This window comes from Lepus europaeus, chromosome 13, assembly GCF_033115175.1.
Source record: "Lepus europaeus isolate LE1 chromosome 13, mLepTim1.pri, whole genome shotgun sequence".
Taxonomy (NCBI): domain Eukaryota; kingdom Metazoa; phylum Chordata; class Mammalia; order Lagomorpha; family Leporidae; genus Lepus; species Lepus europaeus.
In genome coordinates this window covers 28,109,351-28,128,509 of record NC_084839.1, presented here as the reverse complement: position 1 = coordinate 28,128,509, position 19,159 = coordinate 28,109,351, and the positions used below count along the sequence as shown (strand labels likewise).

Sequence of the window (19,159 nt, the reverse complement as noted above, 5' to 3'; positions counted from 1 at the left end):
GTGACTGCTGACTGAAATATCTGAAACATTCAGAGATGCCCACAGTCAGGGCCCATTCTCTGATAAGACTAACCAGAATGAAGCTACTAACTGAATCTGACTCCATGTTTCTGACACAGAGGCTACCAATTTGGGAATCCAACCAAGAGTGGGGGCCAATAGTGGATTAATAATTGGAAGCTACCTCTCTTCTTTGCCTGGTCCACATGTCCTTAGTAAGGCAGGTGTTTCATTGACTGCACCTGTTGGCTTCTCGGGTCATTATCAGAAGGGAAGGGAAGGGAAGGGGAGGTGGAGGGGGCTATGTAGACCTGCAAAGGTGCATGATGCATCTGTCTTTAACAAAAACCACAGGGGCACCGGGGTGGCACACTTGGTGGGACTTCACCTGGAGCTTTTCCCACGTGGGAGAAAAGTCCTGATGCCAGAGTGCAGCGAGTGCCCAAGGCTGCACTGCCTGCTGAGTCCGCCTCCCCCTCCGAAGGCTCTGTGCTTTTCTCACCACTTGCTTTAACCTTGTCAACAAGTCTACCGAAAATGACAGGAGAAAAAGCACAGATCCTGTACTTCCCATGCCAAAAAACTTTTTTTCCTTAAAACAAAGATTTACTTATTTGAAAGATAGAATTATAGAGAGAGAGGGGAAAATGGACACACAGAGAGAGAATTCACTGGTTTACTCCCCATCTGGCCGCAATGGTCGGCCAGGTAGAAGCTAGGAGACTGGAACTCCATTGGGCCTCCCATGTGGTTTCAGGGGCCCAGATACTTGGGCCACCTTCCATTGCTCTCTCAGGTGCATTAGTAGGGAGCTGGATTGGAAGTGGAGCAGCCGGGACTAGAACTGGTGCCTATGTGGGATGCTGGCATTGCAGGTGGTGGCTTAATCTGCTGCGCCACAGTGCTGGCCTCTCCAAAAAACCTTTTGATGCCATAACCACCCTTATTTGCAGCCATCTATGGGTGTACAAATCCCAAGTGGCTGGTGTTTTGGACAAACAGGACAGGTTGACCTGGCTGTCCTTGAGCAGATTCTCTAAAATATGGACTAGACTCAGTTATTTCAACCAGGAAGTCTATGGTTTCCTCGATGGCCAGGAGGTGCTGTTGGAGCCACTGTTAACCTGTGTCTCTTTTCTGTTGTTGGTCCCATTTGGAGGGACCCCCCAAATGATAATCACTGTCAGCATTGTATTTCTTGTGTGGAAGTCAGGCTGTAACTTGGCTCCCTTCCCTGCACCTTCAGGGTGGCCCTAAGAGACTTGGAACACAGCTATGGGAAGCTTTCAGGAAATCAGCCATAACTCTTCGGCTAGAGTGGCTGTAGATGGTAGAAGTACCCTCAGACACCCTTCTTAGAGATAATGCTGGAGTCCGGGCAATCAATAATACATCCTGCTCTAGCTGGGTTTCTGTCTTGGGCCAAGCAGAAGGTTGCTACAGCAAGTTAAAGGCAAAGGCAGCTGGCTCTCTGAGGTAGACCTTGAATATGGCAGGTGTTCATTCAGAGCCCTGGGGAGTAAGTTGGCTCTGTGAGTTGGCCTCAGCCTCAGCCTCCCACTTGGAGTCCTGCTCAAAGGAGCCTTAATTAAATGCTGCTTGAGGCAAATTGAATGGGTTGTCTCAGGTGGACTTGATGTGGTCTCAGCTAGAACTGGCCATCTGCCTTTATGGGGAGGTTTTCCAGTGGCAAGCAGGGGTAATGAGTTCAGGGGGCAATTTCCGTTTGGAATCTCTTGTCACAGCATTGACAGTTGTGTTCTAGAGTCGCCTTTCCAAGAAAGTTTCTACAGCAGACAGTTTGGAAGAAAGAGATGGGATCTCCTTCCAGGGAGAAGGCATCCTTGTGTCCTGACTGGGATAATGTCTTTCTCCAGAGCAAATGTTGGACGGGCTTAACCTGCTGGACAAGAGCCACAGGAGCAGCTGCCTGTAGAAACAAGTTTCCTGCGAGAGACACCTGCAAGCAAGGGTTGCATAGGCTTCAGGGCGTCCACCAGGCTCTGAAGTGTCCTGTGAAAGGCAAACTGCAAATGTCCACGCACACGTCCACTGGAGCTCCATGGGGTCAGTGGAGTTTGTTATTGCTGTCCCGAGAGAGACCTTAAGATCAAAGTTGAGAAACTATAGCATTATGGTATGCCCTGCCCCTGTTCTTTATGTTTAGAGAACTTTCTTACTTTGTGATATAACAAGATATTTCAGCCACATTTTATACTTTCTCTGCATTAGCTCTGGAACCAGCCCCCCACCTCTTTTTTTTTTTTTTAAGGAGCTCTAGATCCTTTTAGTGAGACTGGTATTAGAGACTAAGATCTGGGCACTAGGTGTGTTTACTGCTATTGTAGTGTCTTTGCTTCTTGTCCCTTTTTACATACAGAGCTAGGAAATGTTTGCATGTGTGCTTGCTTATACATACATCCATATGAATATACATGTATATATTATGCAGTCTTTCTCCATGGGGTAGCTTATTTTAATTCTTGCATTCCATATTAGAATGTACAATCACTTTTTCCACAGTGAGAAATTTGATTCCTACCAACATTAACATAATCATGTACTTACACATTTTCTCAATCCAATATCTATATCCCACAGCTCTTTTTTAAAAATGATTTATTTATTTATTTGAAAGAGTTACACAGAGAGAGGACAGGCAGAGGGAGAGAGAGGTCTTCCATCTGATGGTTCACTCCCAAATTGGCCGCAACAGCCGGAGCTGTGCCAGGAGCCAGGAGCTTCCTCTGGGTCTCCTACATGGGTGCAGGGGCCCAAGGACTTGGGCCATCTTCCATTGCTTTTCCAGGCCATAGCAGAGAGCTGGATCAGAAGTGGAGCAGCCGGGTCTCAAACCAGCATCCCATATGGGACACTGGCACTTCAGGCCAGAGCGTTAACCTGCTGTGCCACTGCGCAAACCCTTATCCCATAGCTCTTAAGGTAGTTTTAGAATTGCTTCATCCAACAATAAATAATGCTAATAAAAATTTTAAAAGTCCATAATAGTTTGGGTGCCCTTTGTTGAAAAGCAATTGTATGAGGCCGGCACCGTGGCTCACTTGGTTAATCCTCCGGCTGCGGCGCCGGCATCCCATATGGGTGCTGGGTTCTAGTCCTGGTTGCTCCTCTTCCAGTCCAACTCTCTGCTGTGGCCCAGGAAGGCAGTGGAGGATGGCCCAAGTGCTTGGGCCCTGCACCCGCATGGGAGACCAGGAGGAAGCACCTGGCTCCTGGCTTTGGACTGGCGTAGCTCCGGCTGTAGCGGCCATTTGTGAGGTGAACCAACGGAAGGAAGACCTTTCTCTGTCTATCTCTCTCACTGTCTAACTCTGTGAATTAAAAAAAAAAAAAAAAGAAAAGCAATTGTTTGAGGCTACTTCAGAACTCTCTATTCTATTCTGTAACGCCACTTCCTTATGATATGTTACCTTTTGGGTGTATTATTGGGTTCATTTTATCAATATCGTGTTAAGGATTTTTGTATCTATATCCTTCAGGAGTAACAACCTGTTTCTTTTTTCTTGTAATGCCTTTGGCTGATTTTGAAATCAGCGTAATATTTTTCAAAGATTTATTTATTTATTTGAAAGGTGGAGTTATAGAGAAGGAGAGGGAGAGACAGAGAGAGGTCTTTCATCCACTGGTTCATTTCCCAAATGGCCACAATGACCAGAGCTGGGCTAATCGAAGCCAGGAGCCAGGAGCTTCTAATGGGACTCTCCTACATGTGTGCAGGGGCCCAAGCACTTGGGCCATCCTTTGCTGCTTTCCCAGGTGCATTATCAGAGAACTGGATCAGAAGTGGAGTGGTTGGGACATGAACGGGCACCTATATGGGATACTGACACTTCAGATGGTGGCTTAACCCACTGTGCCACAGCACTGGCCCCAAGCAGAATAATATTGATCCCATAAAATAAAATGGGAATTATTACCTCCTACTTTTGTTTACTCATTTAAAATAGCTTAAGATATAATTTATATAAAGATTATACATACAAATAATACAATTTGATTTTTTATATATTCATAGTTATGAAATTACCACTGAAATGAAATTTTATAACATTTTCATCTCTCAGTTAAATCCCCACGCCCATTTGCAATCACCCTCTCAACCCCATTCTGTCCTCAAGCCCTAAGCAGCTGCTAATCTACTTTCAGTCTCTCTATACTTACCTATTCTAGACACTGAATATTAAATCATATCATGCAGTCCTTTGAGAACAGGTTCTTTATTATTATTATAATGTTTCTAATAATGTTTTATTATGATGATGTTTTTGAGATTCATGTTGTTATCATGCATTAATGCTTCTTTTTTTTTTGTGGCTGAATAATGTTCCATTGTGTGACAAAACCACATTTTATTTAGTCATTCATCTACTGATGAACATGCAGGTTGTTTTCAGTTTTGATCAGTAGGAACTAGACTGCTCTGAAATTCAGTGTCCACGATTTTTGTGTGAATATATGTTCTCATTTCTCGCAGGCTAGGAATGGAATTGTTGGGTCATGTGGTAACTTATATTTAACTTTTTGAAGGACTGCAAAATGATTTTCCAGAGTGGCTACACCATTTTACATTTCCACTAGCAATGTGTGAGAATACGATTTTCCCATACCCTTGTTAACATCTTTTATGGTATGTCTTTTTTATTACAGCCATCCTGTGGGGTATGAAGTGGTTTCTCGTGATTTTTGCTTTTCACTTTCTTGATGGTGATTTGTGTTGAGCATCTTTTCCTGTGCTTTTTGATTATTTGTCTATCTGCTTCGGAGCAATGTTTACTGCTTTAAGAAAGGATGACAGGCATATCTTGGCTTTCCATTCCAGACCGCTGCAATAAAATATTGCAAGACAGGAAGCCACACAAATATTTTAGTTTCTCAGTGCCTTGAACTTTCATGTTTGCATTATTCTGCCATCTATTACATGTGCAATAGCATTATGTCTAAAACAAACAATGAGCATACCTTACTTAAAAATATCTTAGTATTAAAATTGCTGATGATCATTGGAGCCTTCAGCAAGTCACTAAATATTTGTTGGTGGAAGGCCTTGCTTTGAGGTTGACAGTGGCTAACTGATCAGAGTGATGGTTGCTGATGGTTGGGGTGCTGTGGAAATTTCTTAAAGGAAGATAGTGATGAATTTTGCCGGATTTAGTGGCTTCTTTTCCTGAAGAATTTCTCTGTGGCCTGCAATGCTATAGGACAGTGTTTTTTTTTTTTTTTTTTTTTTTTGACAGGCAGAGTGGGCAGTGAGAGAGAGAGACAGAGAGAAAGGTCTTCCTTTTGCCGTTGGTTCACCCTCCAATGGCCGCCGCGGTTGGCGCGCTGCGGCCGGTGCACTGCACTGATCCGATGGCAGGAGCCAGGTGCTTCTCCTGGTCTCCCATGGGGTGCAGGGCCCAAGGACTTGGGCCATCCTCCACTGCACTCCCTGGCTACAGCAGAGAGCTGGCCTGGAAGACGGGCAACCGGGACAGAATCCGCATCCCGACCGGGACTAGAACCCGGTGTGCCGGCGCCGCAAGGCGGAGGATTAGCCTAGTGAGCCGCGGCGCCGGTCACATTTCTAACATGAAGTTATCCATCTTAAAATCCTGCTATACTGGGGCCAGCAGCTGCAGGCCTAGCAGGTAAATATTTATTTTATTATTTTTTTTTATAGACTTAACCTTCAATTAAGTCTCAGCACTTTTTTTTTTTTGACTATTATTTATTAACTGTGTTACAGGGTCCCTTAGGGATGTCAGTATACATTCATAACTTACAAAGTAGTTGTAGTTGTAGAAAATGGGAAATTCTGCGATCTTATACATTTGTATCTCTCCATCCTTTAAAATTGTGTATATGGTACATCAGATAGTTTATAAATTTTATAGAATCATATCATAATACAACAATAGATAGTTAAATGGTGTTTTATACAGTTTGGGCTAGCATAATGGAATACCATAGACTGGCTGGTTTAAACAACAAACACTTATTTTTCAGTTTTGCAGGCTGGGAGTCCCAAGATCAGGGCACCGGCTGATCTGGCGCCTCTGAGGGTGCTCTTTCTGATTTGCTGGTGACCATCTCCCTCCAGCTGGATCCATAGCTGACAGTTGTTGCAGTTGATTTCTCAACAATGTTGCAGTGGATTCGTTTCTGAGAGGAGGAGTGTGGTGGGGGCAAGAGGCGCAGAGTCACCACACAGACCCCGGGAGTAGGGTGAAAGCTGGCTTGAGGCAAGCAGCCCACAGACTCATTTATTTCAGTTAGTACAGCAGCTTATATAGCCAAGACCAGCCAATCTGGTCAAGGGGCAGTCTATGCCCCAACCAATCACAGCCTGTTGCCAGGCGGTTTCCAAAGCCATCCAATCACAGCCTGTTGCCAGGCAGGCTCCGTTGCCAGGTGGGTTTCAAAGCCATTCCTGAGTAACTGATGCTCAGTTGCCAGCGGCCACCTTGGCATGGCCTTTTCATTCCACCACAGACGGTGATCTCTCTTCTCTAAGGATTCTAGTCCCAGGCACAGGAACTCCGCCTTGAGAACCTGTCACCCTAGAGTCCCAATTCTTAATATCACAGTCTGGGTTAGGATCTGACCATATGAATTTGGGAGGACACCAACAGTAAATCCATAACAAGTGCATTAAAGAATATTAAGAGGAACAAAGAGGCAAAATAATGGCTCTTTTTTGTTTACCTGGCTGTCCATTTCCGATGTCCTCTTTTTTGTTGTTGTTGTTGTTAAGGATCCAAATTTTTCTCTGGTATGTTTGTCTTTTAGCCACAAGACTGTTCATTACAACTTACTGTTGTGTGGTTAGGATTCAGCGATTTAAAAGATTTATTTACTTATTTATTTTCATCTACTTGAAAGGCAGAGAGAGAGAGAGAGAGAGCCCTCCTATTCATTAATTCACTCCCTAAATGCCCACAACAGTCATTTCTGGGCCAGGCTGAAACCATGAGCCAAGTTCTTGGTCCAGGTCTTCCATGTGGATAGCCAGGCCCCAAGCACTTGACTTGTAATCCACTGCCTCCCAGGGTGCATCGACAGGAAGCTGGATCAGAAGTGGCACTCTGATATGGGATGCTATATGGGATCAGAACCAGCACTCCAACCTGGGATATGGGCATCCCAAGTGGCAGCTTAACCTGCCATGCCACACCGCCCACCCGTCTTTTGGTATTTTAAAGATAGTGTTCCACTCTCTCCCGATCTAAATGTTTTCTTAGAACAAGTTGGTTGTTATTCAGAGTATTGTTCTATAGAAAATGTGATTTTTTTTTCTGTTACTGCTTTTGAGATTTGCTCTTTGTATTTGGCTTTCAAGAAAGAAATTACATATGTTGAGCATCAATGTGAGTTTCTTTGGAACTGTGAATCTGTGAACTTCTTTTTTTTTTTTTATCAGATTTAGAGATATTTTAACCATTATTTCTTTGCATGCTTTAAATCTGTCTCTCTTCTCAGAATTCCCATTACATATACATTTGACTGTTTGATTTCATCCATAAGGCTACTGATAATACATTTGTTTTCCATTGTTTTTCTAGTGATCTATTTTCAAGTTCACTGCTTTTACCTCTGTCTTCTTTGTTCAAGCTCTTATAGCTAACCCTGTTTTTTTTTTTTTCCCCAGAAATTGCATTTTTTTTTATTCTGGAATTTCCATCTTAAAAAAGTTTCTACTTCACTGCTGAGATTTCCCATTTCTCTGCTATGGTTTTCATGCATTGAAAGCAAGTTTGGTTTTATATTTTACTAAGGTTAATTATTGTCTTTGAATTATGGTTCCTTGGAGTAGGGTGGGCCCCAAGTCAAATATGACTGGTGTTCTTATAAAAAGGGAGAAATTTGGGGAAACACACTCACACACACACAAGACCATGTAGAGATGAAGGCAGGAATTGGTGTGGTGTTTCTCCATGCTATCAAATGCCAAAGATTTCTGCCAAACCACCAAAAACTATAGGAGAGGAGTGGACCAAGTTATCTTTCATCAACTCTGCTGACAACTTGATCTCAGATCAATAGATTTTTATTTATATAGACAATAGATTTTTATTTTTTAAGTCACCTAGTTTGTGACACTTTGTTACAGGAGCCCTGGCAAACTAATGGGATGGTAGTAGCCACTTGTCCACAGATGTAAAATTTGGTTCATCTCTAAATGGGACTCAGTTGGTTTTCTCTCTTGAGGATGTGTTTAATTTTATTTTTCTTCCTATATTATTTCAGGTAATTTTGGCTTATATCTTGGACATTATTCATGTTAATCGTGTAGAATATGGGTGGTGTATTTTACTCTCATCAATATTATTTCCTTTATTCGAGCAGGTAAGCTCTTTGGCTGAACTTGAATTTGAAACTCTGTTTCTCATGCCTCTATACAGAATGTTTATCTTAATCTGAGCTGTTCTGAGTCTGTTGTGCACATGTACTGTTCATGGGTCAGCCCAAGGTGTGGGTAGACAGCATTTGGTGAGTCCTCTCTCTGGTTCCTCTACTTCAGGAATTTGTGCTCTGCCACTGCTGTGTGCATCCACAGCATTTAGTGCAGAATCAAAGTCTCAAAAGGGGGGAACAGATGCCAGTGCAGTGGATGATCACTTCTTCTCTTCATAGGTTTGTGAATCCTCCATCAGTATCTGTCTGGTATTGTCCTCCACTTTTCAGCATCTTCAAGTAGGTTTTTCCTTGTCAAGTTGTATCACTGCTTCCTGCAGTGTGTGTGTGTGTGTGTGTGTGAGTGAGATCTCATTATTGGTGGATATTCTCATTGGTTATCAAATTCTTGGTTGGATTTTTTTTCAACATCTTAGATATATTTTTTAGTTGTCCTCTGGGTCATACATTTTCTGAGAATTCTGTTGTTGAGGGGGCAGCAGTTTATATAAATGTGTATAAAATTGTTTAGTACTTAAGAGCCTGTTGTTATAGACTGAATGTTTATGGTGCCCACGTTCATGGCACAGTCCCAATCTTCTGGTGTGGCTGTAGTTGAAGATCCGGCCCCTAGGGAAATAGTTGAGGCTAATTGAAATGGTAAGCGTGGACTCCTGATCCCATCGGAGTCCTGTCTATTAGAAGAGACACTTGGTAACTTATACTAACCCCCCCACACACACACACACATGTTTCTTTTTACCTCTCCCTCCCTCCCACCATTGTGCCTGCACCCAGGAAAGGCTCTATGTGGACATAGCAAGAAAGCAGCCCTCTACCAGGGGCACAGCTTTCATCAACACTGACTTGGTCAGAATCCTGATCTTGGACTTCTAACCTCCAGAACCATATGAAAATAAATTTCTTTTGTTCAAGCTGCCCAGTCTATGGTAGTATGCATAGGACAACAATAGAACAGTTAAATAAGTAATCAACTACTCACATAATGGAATGATATAGGAAATTGAGGAAAAAAAGTACAACCATATGCAGCAACATGGATGAATTATACACACACACTGAGGATTAGATCTTTTTATTTTTTCTATTTCTGATGTTTGACCTCTGGGCCTTTGCCAACAATGGAGGGACTGCCTCTTTCAGGGCTAATTCCTCGAGATTATAAATAACTCCAGTGTTCTTTTCATATGCAAGCCAACCAATCCACAGCCTGTATCCCAACCCCCTCCTCTTATTCAGGGCCATTAAACCCTGGGTTCATCAGCCCAGAGCTGGGCAACAGGCAACTAGAGACAGTACCCATACCTCGGAACCACCGGATGTATTCCAAACCATCCAGTCTTAACTCTGTCCATCCCTCACCCACTCCTTCCTGAGGAAGTCACACCAAAGACACGTGCCCACAGGTTCTAACTGTGCAGTCTGCTGACTGATTCTTGGTGCTTCCCCACGTGGCCCTGTGTAGTAGCCTCTTGCTTCTAAGGCTCTGTGAATATACACTTTTTCTTTCATGACAGTCATATCAGGGTCTGCATGCCCTGCCATAACTGATTAAAACAAACTGCAGATAAAACCTATCCAGAGAGTCCATAGTGTATCATTCTGCTTAGGTGAAGTTCAGGGCTAGGCAAAGCTAATCTATGGTGTCAGAAATCGGGAGGAGAGGATAAGCCTGGACAGGAATTAGGAGCGTGCCAGCTCTTGGCCCTACAGGCTTTGTGTGCTTCTCCTAGTGTCTGCTTCTTTTGTTGACATTACACAGACATGGTGAGGGTGCTAACTCACTCATCTAAAGCCCTTGATCCAAACCCAGGCTGGAGCTGGGCCCTAAATTGCCCCATAGAAGAAGGAGTGAGCATGGTTGAGATCAGCCAAGCCCCAGCTGAATCAAATGACTGCCAGCCAACCCACAGACACACAAGCTGAGAATGATTGGTTTTTATTAGGTATTGACTTTATGGGTGGTTTGTTTTTCAGCAAAAGCTGTTACAGTGGTGGAAAAAAAAAGATAATGAAGACCAAAATGGGTGAAGTTAGGAGAAAAACTGGGTGGTGGTGAGGAATTGATACAGGAGAAATTTCATTATAAAAAAAAGTCACTTCATTGAGCTGGGTTTTCAAAGGTCACATGGCTTGTTCTAAACTGTAGGGCATCGTGAAAGATGTAGTTGCTTGGGTCTGCAGTTGGCTTCCTGGGGAAGCTGTGGCTGCTGATGACAGAGAAGAGGGAGCAACCAGGACCATACAGGGAGGATTTGGGTGTGGGTGGGATAAGGGGAAGATAAACTAAGTCAGAGTTGGGTTGAATTTGAGGTCTCTGAAAGGCATCCAAGTAGAGTTTTGTAGCGGGGTGAAAATGCGAATCTGAAGCTCAGGCCCCTGCTGGAGGTTGGGTTTGGGTGTCTTTACCAAGCAGGCAGTGACTGAGGAGGCTGGGGCTACACCTGCAGAGTAAAGCAGGTGCAGACAGAGCTGGCAGCAACTGGGCTAGCTGACATCTGATTATTGCATGGAGTGTGCTTCAGTCAGTCTGGGGGAATCCTAGGTGTGACTGGATAGAGACTGAAGTATGATTACCATTAAATTTGTTTTTAATGCCAAATATCTTTTATTTGGGATGACATGGTTGAAGTGAGATTTCCAAGACATTTTCAAAAAGGTGGAGGAGATAAATGAATTTAAGTCAATGGTTCTCATCTACGACTGACATATTGTCAGTATCTCAGATCATCAAAAATGACACAAAAATCTTCAAAACAAAAATAATTATCAGTTTTATTCAAAACCATAAATAAACAAACCAAATTACACCCAAGCTTGAGAGGAGTATGATCTCCTTAACAACATCAAAGTCCAAAAAGACTAATACTTAGTCTTAATTCAGCTCACACTGTTACCCTTTTAAAGTAGCAGTGCAGTCACAAGAAAACATTTTATGGGAACCTCGGATGGGCATCAAAGAATCACAGAGCAAGGAGCCACAGCCCTGCCCCCAAGAAACTTCCAGTGTAGCCAGAGACACTGTAGACTTCCAGAACACACAGGAACATCTGGCTCTGAGTCCACACCTCTGTCCTAACACGAGCCATCATTGGCAGAAGGCACCCTGTGTCCTGACAAATGAGCCCCAGGAACATCTTAGCACTTCGACGTTCGATCAAGTTTCAACTTGACAGGTCAAGAAACAAAATGTTTTTGCTTAGTTCATTTACACTTGTTTCCCTTCATTTGAATTAAAAGAGGAAAAGCATAATTCTGGGCAACTATACATAATGTTCATGTCCTAAATGAAGGGGTGGCTTGTTCATGTCCTAAATGTGTCTGCAGTTCCATGTCCTGATGTCAACTTCAGTAGTTTTTATCGCCAAACCAATGTGCCAATTCAGACAGTGTGGAGACAGCGCCCCATCCCACCTTAGGGTCCATGCTGATGAAATGCTTCTGGTTCACCATGGAACCCCCAGTCCCAAGGCAGGGATAAGGCAGGGGTGGCTCTCTCCAGTTCTCCCTGGAGTCTTTCACGTGCGATTGGCCAGAAGCAAAGTTCTTTGTGCAGAATCTCCGCAGAGTGCTCTAGGTTTCCTCCTGAATGGTAGGTGAATGTCAGACTTAAAGGCATCTTCTACACTGGATCTTAGCCAAAAGGCCGAGAGGCCAACAATGGCATCTTCTACATAAGCATCAGAGGGTCAGGGAAAGGGCAAGACAGCATCCAGGTCCTACAGGAAGCTCTGTCCTGCACTTGAAACATGAGCAAAACGACGCGCTAACCCCAGATCACAGGGCTCTTCCCAGGTCTTGCCTGTCGTTTCCAGATAGGTAGCATCTTGCTGTCATTGGATAGGACAGACAGTGGTCATGCTTCTTGATGTGTTGACAGAGCTTCTGAATATTTTCTCCACTGTAACACCTGCTCTAGACACAGGCATCCGTGCAGGGCTGGCTGGCCAGAAATAGGCAGCAACGGCAGTGGCAGGGCCTGCTCCTGTATGGGGGCTAACTTGGGCACCGCCTAGGCAGGGGTCCAAGGTGAACCAAGCCGGCCAGTTGCAGGGAGGAGCCAGTGTGCAGCGCACCATGCTGGTTCCAGGAGTGGAGTCTACCATGAGACTTTCAACCCAACAGGTAGATAGTAAATCTCATTGCTTAGCAAGCAGAGGGTGCCTTGTAGCACCTTCTACCCGGTCTCCCAGGTGGGAGATACATGCCCAGGTGGAGCAGATGAGGTGGGTGGGGGTGGGCTTTTATTGGAACAACTGGTCTAACTAGGAACAGCTGGGGACAATCTTGAGTGGGACTCTGGGAGTCAGAGCTGCAGCGAGCCAGCGCAGAAGGGTGAAGAAAGCTCCCAAGGAAAGGGAGAGGGAAGAGAAAAGGACCAAAGGAGACAGGAACAACGTAATCTTAGGAAGTTGGGACAAGAAGATGCGAACGTGAGGGGAACAGCAGGCGGGAAGAGATCGACCTGGAAGGCGAAAGCCAAGACCAAGAAAGAAGGAAGCGAGAAAAAGCGGAAAGAGGGCACGAGGCAGGAGGCGGCAGCCACGGAAGTCTGCGTGCGGAATCACCGAAGGGAAGAGGTAGGAGAGACAGGGGTGGAGGGAGAGAGAAGGGCGGGAAAAGAACCGCGTCTGAGCCTGCGAAGCGCCGGGGACCCCGCTCAGGAGCTGGGAGGGGGCATTCCGCGGGAGACGCTCCAACCTGGCCCGGGCCAGCTCCAGGGCATCTCAGGGGGAGCCGGGGCTGGGGCGGACAGACAGGACGAGGACCACGACCGGCAGCCGGAAGCCGAGCGCTTGCACCCGCGCCCAGCGGACGCGCGTTTCTGATCGAGGCAGGTGACTCAGGGCCCCATGCGGGGATGCAGAGAAAGCACGGGGAGGCCAGTACTTGCCTGGGGGCGTGGTGGGGCACGGCCAGCACTGACCGGGACAGCGGCGAAGCAGCCCTGCCCGCGGACCCTCGAAGCGCCGGGACGCCGGGCGCAGGGTGGAAAGAAGGGTGCAGGCTTGGGTGGGAGCTGCACAGGGGGTGACGGAACGCAGGGCACCGAGGCGCGAGCGGCGTGGCGACCGCACAGAGGATGTGCGCTGGGCGGGAGAGCGACCCCGGCTGGGTCGTCCCAGCGGCTTTCATTTGGGATTTCGTAGCCTCAGAAGTTGCGCAGGACAGGGTGTGACGGGTGAAGAACAAGTGACCTGGGAGGAGAAGGCGGGCGTGCAGGGGGGGCCGGGGGTCCGGCGCAACTCTTGGTCCTCCCCTTCTGCGCCGGCTGCATCCCGACGCGCCAGCTCTGCGCGCCGGGCATCGTGACTGAACCCAGCCTGGGCCCGCCGCGCCAAGGTGGGAGGCACGATGGAGGGGCGGGAGCCAAGGCCGAAGGGGCGGACGCGGGGTGGCGTCTCCTGCTCCATAAAGGGGCCGTGGGGGCCGCGCTCTCTTCTGCGTGCGCGGTGGCCAACGGCGGGGAGCACGGCGCGATGCCTCTTCGGTGCCAGCAGAGCCCGGTGGTGGCAGGCAGCGTCACTTTGGCCGCCTTGGGGGCACTGACCCTGTACCTCGCGAAGCCTTCGGGCTACGGGAAGCACACGGAGAGCCTGGTGCCCGGGGCTGCCCGCCTGCCCGCGCGCGCCGCCTGGTTTTTTCAGGAGCTGCCCTCCTTCGTGGTGCCCGCGGGCATCCTGGCCCGGCAGCCCCGCGCTCTCTTCGGACCTCCTGGCACTGTGCTTCTGGGCCTCTTCTGCGCGCATTACTTCCACAGGTAGCGTTTCCCTGCGGGAGCCCAGGGCGTCCAGGAGCGCTGACAGCGCGCGGCGCGCACTGGGGAGCGCGCAGGGGCAGTGCGGCCCGCTGCGGGCATCTGGGAGCCGGGCGGGTGCGCGCACCTGGCGGGGGCCTGGGGCTGGACGGGCTGGACGGTCTGGGTTGGGACGCTGCTGCGGCATAGAGGGCGCCTTCCCCCCGTCCCCATCCCCCGGCCCTGCACCTCTTTTGGTGCTCCAATTCCTCTGGCTGCCCTGGGGAGGAGGCCCCACGGGGCGGGCAGCGAGCTGAAAACTCAGGTTGGGCAGAGCTATTGGCAGCGGCTGCGCCTTACCTGGGGGCCGCCGGCGCCACCGCTTCCTGGTCCTTCGCGTTTTTATGGCAAGGGGCAGGCAGGTTGCTTCGGGGGCTTGAGAATTTGAATGTTGGCGCTTCCTGTAGCAAGTTGGCTCAGAGGTCCTGGTCATTTTGGGTCTTTGCGGGATACCAGAGGTGAGAAAGTGAATGGGGGACCCCCTCCGCCTTAGTTCCCAACCACAGAGACTGAGCTAACCCCAGCTTAGCGACTTTCTCTTGGAACTTGAATGGTGAGTTGATCAAAGTTAGCAGAGAGCCTAAATGCTCTTCTAAACCTGAAATTTCGAGTTCAGGCTTTGCTTTTTGACTTGGGAAGGAAAGGCAGGGAAGAAACCAGGGGATGTGGGGGTCTGGAGAATGAGGAGTGAAGCCTCCCGGGGTGGTGGTGGTGGGGAGAACACGGTTTTTAATCACCTGCTGTGCGCCACCATTTAGTGTCTCCTGTCTGATTTAGCCCCGCCTGGGAACTTTGTGGGAAATTAAGCATTGGGTCCATGTTACAGAGATTGGGGCCGAGTGAGGTTCTGTGACTGAGAATATGATACAGCTAGTGCCCAGCGAGGTTCCAACATGAGCCTGTAAATCTCAGTGGTTCAGGGTAGAGAGATGCTCCAACCCAGCCGGAGGAGGGGGGTTTGGGGTGGGGGCAGAGTCCCTCCACAGAAGAAAGTTGCCAAAGCAAATTAAGCCATCAAACAGAAACACTGCCTTATTTTGAATAGGATGATCTCTGGGCCCCAAAAGACCATGGACATTTAGAGAACAAGTTACGTTAAAGAATTTCTCTGAAAGCTGAGCCGCATAAGTCTCTCTCCCATGAGGGGAAAATGATGCCTCATTTGGGGGGGGGGGGGGCAGACAAGATTTCCACCTGTCTCTCCTGATTCACTCCTGTCCCCTGGATCTTCTATATTAGCCAGGATTTAATATTTATGCAACCTTAGGTGAATTTTCTTTTAAAAACATAAGAATTGGCAATCATTAAGAAGCAAAGTTTATGTTCTTGCCACAGATAGTTACTGAAAACATATGGTGGACAAGCTTCCGAGGTGATCAGCTGTGCTTTTTTTTTTTTGCCCAGCACTAGATGGTTTAGTTTGCACAGGTAGATGGATGTCAGATGCCAGAGATAAGAGATCAGTTTTAATTTCACCGATTTTGGAGCAGATACGTAACTTTTTTTTTTTTTTGAGTAGATATTTGACAGGAAACTGACTGTATTGACAATTATTTTTATCTTCAGATTAACTACTGTCAGCAGGATAAACAGCATTTCTATGAGATCATTTCATCTCAGTGTAATGGTTAGTGTTTTCTGACAATCCTATTAACATAAATTTTAGACTTGTTTTTAAAACCAAAAGGCACTTTGCACAATGAATTATGACCAGTACATTAAAAAGAAAAACCAAGGGAGTAATTATCTACAAAATGAATTACCTTCATGCCGTTCTGCTTCTTCAGGGGAAATTTTAAAATGTTAGTAAAAGATTTGGGGCTTGGTGCTGCTGGAGGGAAAATTGCCCACTAACGGCACAAATTTGAGAGACCTGTCCCTGTGTGTCAGGTGGGTGTGCCTCCTTCCCTGTAGCTGGAACTCTTTTTTTGGAGGGCCCTAGGATATTGGATCTGTTGCTCTGAATGCTCACTGGGTGTCAAACTCTGTGCCAGTCCCTCTAAGTGACTTCATTCCAAGCCGTGTAGACAGGGAGCATGGCCACCTCCATTGTTAGGCAGGCAACTGGGGTGAGAAAAGGTTCAGTCACTCGCCCATGGTCACAGTTGGAGGAATCAGAATTCAGACCCAGGAAGTCTGGCTCTGTATTTCAGACTCCTAGTTATGATGAGGGATGTGTTAGGCTTGTTCTTGCAACCTCATGCTTGCTTTCAAAAAAGTATATATAGGCTTTAAACTTTTTAATTATAAAAAGCAACAATCACTAAAGGAAAATAGAATAATAGAAAAATATAATGTTAGCATCTAAGTCTATTAGGTATTAATGTTTTGGAACATATCCATCAATATTTTCTTTTTCTTGGTAGATATTTGTACATCCTTGTTATATTAAATATATAGTGGTTTGTTCTACTTGATGACCTAACACTTTATATTAAGTGTTTTCCCACATTACCATAGTACTGTCTTAATGGCTTCTTGTTATCTTAGAAATTCACCTATCCTTTCATTTATAGTTGGTCATGTAATTTGCTTTGTTTTTTTCTGTCTAGGTCAGATAAAGAAGTGATGTGTATTTTTACATGTAACTTTTTTTCAGAAGCAAGAACTATTTTCTTGGTTAAGATTCCGGGACATGGTCCAAAGTCCATGTACATTCTTTAGGGCCTTGACGCATATCTGCCCTGGGGCTTTAGGAGTCTCTTGGCTGCAGAATGAAGACGCCGTAAGCATAAAGCTCTCGGCTGTGTTGGCCTCACTCTGTCCTGTACATTTGACGTGACACAGAGACTGGGACGGAGGGACAAGATCTCAGGAGGAAGCATGACTCAGGTCTGGTTCAGACCCTTTTACAAGATGTGTCCTGGGGGCAGTTTAGAGCAGTGGGCGAGTCCCCTGGGATAGAAGTTAAATCTCATCACACTTTTTCTCAATACAGGATGACACACTGAAATGTAAATTCCACAGGGGCAAGGGTTTTTGTGTCATTTCTTCATGGTTGCGTCCCCAGTGTGTTGAAAAGTTCTGGTCCTTGCTAACGTCTGCTGGGTGTTCCAGTGAACGCCACCTGCGGCATGAGTACAGAGCAGCAGGGGGGAGCTGGCAAGTACATGGGAATGCCTACTGCTGAGGTTGCATGACCAGGTCAACCCAGATAACTCTCCTCCCTTCAAAATCTATTGTTGGCATTGTTTGGGTTGTTTAACCATATGAAAATGCTGCTGCCTAAGCATGTTGCCTAATCCCACTGCCAAAGTCATTTGAAGTCAGACGTATCTTGTCCCTCGTTGATCTCAACAATAGCCCTGGCGTGTCCCTTCACCCAGCCTCTCTGATTTATCTTCACATTGCCAAGAAGTTGTGGTGTCCGAACAGTGAACATCACAACACCTATGCCTGTGCTGGCCTGATATCTTTCTTGAGGTTGGATGGGACCTTGGTAATTGGATGACAAAGAAAAAGAAAAATCCCGATAATAAAAGGTGCTGGCCAGTCTGACCTTCCTGGGTGCACATTTAGCGGCAGTGAGGAATGCACACATCGGAGTCTGAACACGGAGAGCTCATTCCTGAGACGTAGCTGCTGGAACACATTCCTCATCGGCCAGGTTCCGTGATGCCTCTGTCAGATAGCATCGTGCTTGACCAGGCAGGTTCCTTCTGCGGCAGCACGAATGCTTCCTGATCCGTCGTTTCCTCCAGGAAGCCTGCCTGAGTTCCTTATCCGTGAATCCAGTTGCGATGCTGTGCCTTGAGCTTCGGTCGCAGCCAGTGTGACTGTCCGAGTGGTGCTTCTCATGCTGGGTCCCAGTTTTCTGTTCTAAGGAAACAGTTCTCATCTGTTCATAGAAGCAAAGGGCAAATGGCTGAGCCAGGGACAAGTGGAGATTGGGAATGTGAATCTCTTCATGGGCTCTGATAATGCTGCTTTTATATCATGAGGTGTGCAGGTAGCTTTAACAATTTTTTTAAAAGATTTATTTGAAAGGCAGAGTGACAGAGAGGGAAGGAGGGAAGGAGGGGAGAGGGAGGGAGAGAAGGAGGGAGGGGTTTACTCTTTAAATGGCCGCTTTGGCCAGGGCTGGTGCAGTCTGAAGCCAGGAGCCTGGAACTCCATCAGAGCCTCCTACATGGATGGCAGGGGCCCAAGTACTTGAGCCATCTTCTGCTTTCGCAGGCACATTAGCAGGGAGCTGCATGGGAAGCAGAGGAGCCAGGACTTGAATAGCACTTGGATATGGGATGCTGGTGTCACAGGCAGCAGCTTAACCCAAATGTGCCACAACACCAGAACCCAGATGTCTTAAATATTTAGAAGTAATCAAGCTTCCCTGAGGAAAATGCTTGTGGCTGAAAATCAGAGGGATAATTAATTCCTACATGGAAACACTAGACAAAAATGTCTTCTGCCACGGACTAAGAAGAAAAGCCAAGACACAATAAGCAACATTCTTATCATGATTTGGTCATGTGTCAAACACATTATGAGACATCCATAATTTAGATCAATTAAGATCGAATGAAAGATGTTTTAGATTGGGAGGTCAACAATTTTTTTTTCTGTAAAATGTCAGAAAGATACCTATTTTAAGCTTTGCAACTATTCAGTCTCTGTGGCAACAGTGCACCTCTCCTGCTAAAGCAGGAAAGCAGCCATCGGACATCTTGTAAACACATGGGCATGGTGGTATTCCAATAAAACTTTATTTATAAACACAGCCAGTGCACAAGTTTTGGCCTGTAGGCTATTGTTTACTGATCCCTCCTTAAGAAAACTGAATGTTATAGAATTGCCGGGACACTGAGTATAAAACTATAACATAATTTAGCTAGATTCTATAGCATAGCAATGGGCATATTTTAGAAAATCTCTACTGCTTTTTTGTTGTTGTTGTTGTTAGATTGGGGACTTGAAGGTAAATATTTTCTGAGAATTCTTGGGTTCCAA

General features: G+C 46.4%; 1 protein-coding gene and 1 pseudogene across 1 annotated transcript in view; one reads left to right on the top strand and one right to left on the bottom strand.

The window, feature by feature from the left end:
* Positions 1–11,763: 11,763 nt before the first annotated feature.
* On the bottom strand, positions 11,764–12,339 carry LOC133772306 (protein N-terminal glutamine amidohydrolase-like; annotated as a pseudogene).
* Positions 12,340–13,871: 1,532 nt separating this feature from the next.
* The window catches only part of SRD5A2 (steroid 5 alpha-reductase 2), a 58,496-nt gene continuing 53,208 nt past the window's right edge, over positions 13,872–19,159 (top strand). Inside the window, exon 1 of the mRNA XM_062209211.1 lies at positions 13,872–14,176. Within this exon, the coding sequence (XP_062065195.1) occupies positions 13,896–14,176 (281 nt within the window). The 5' untranslated portion in view covers positions 13,872–13,895. The remainder of the gene's footprint in view (positions 14,177–19,159) is intronic.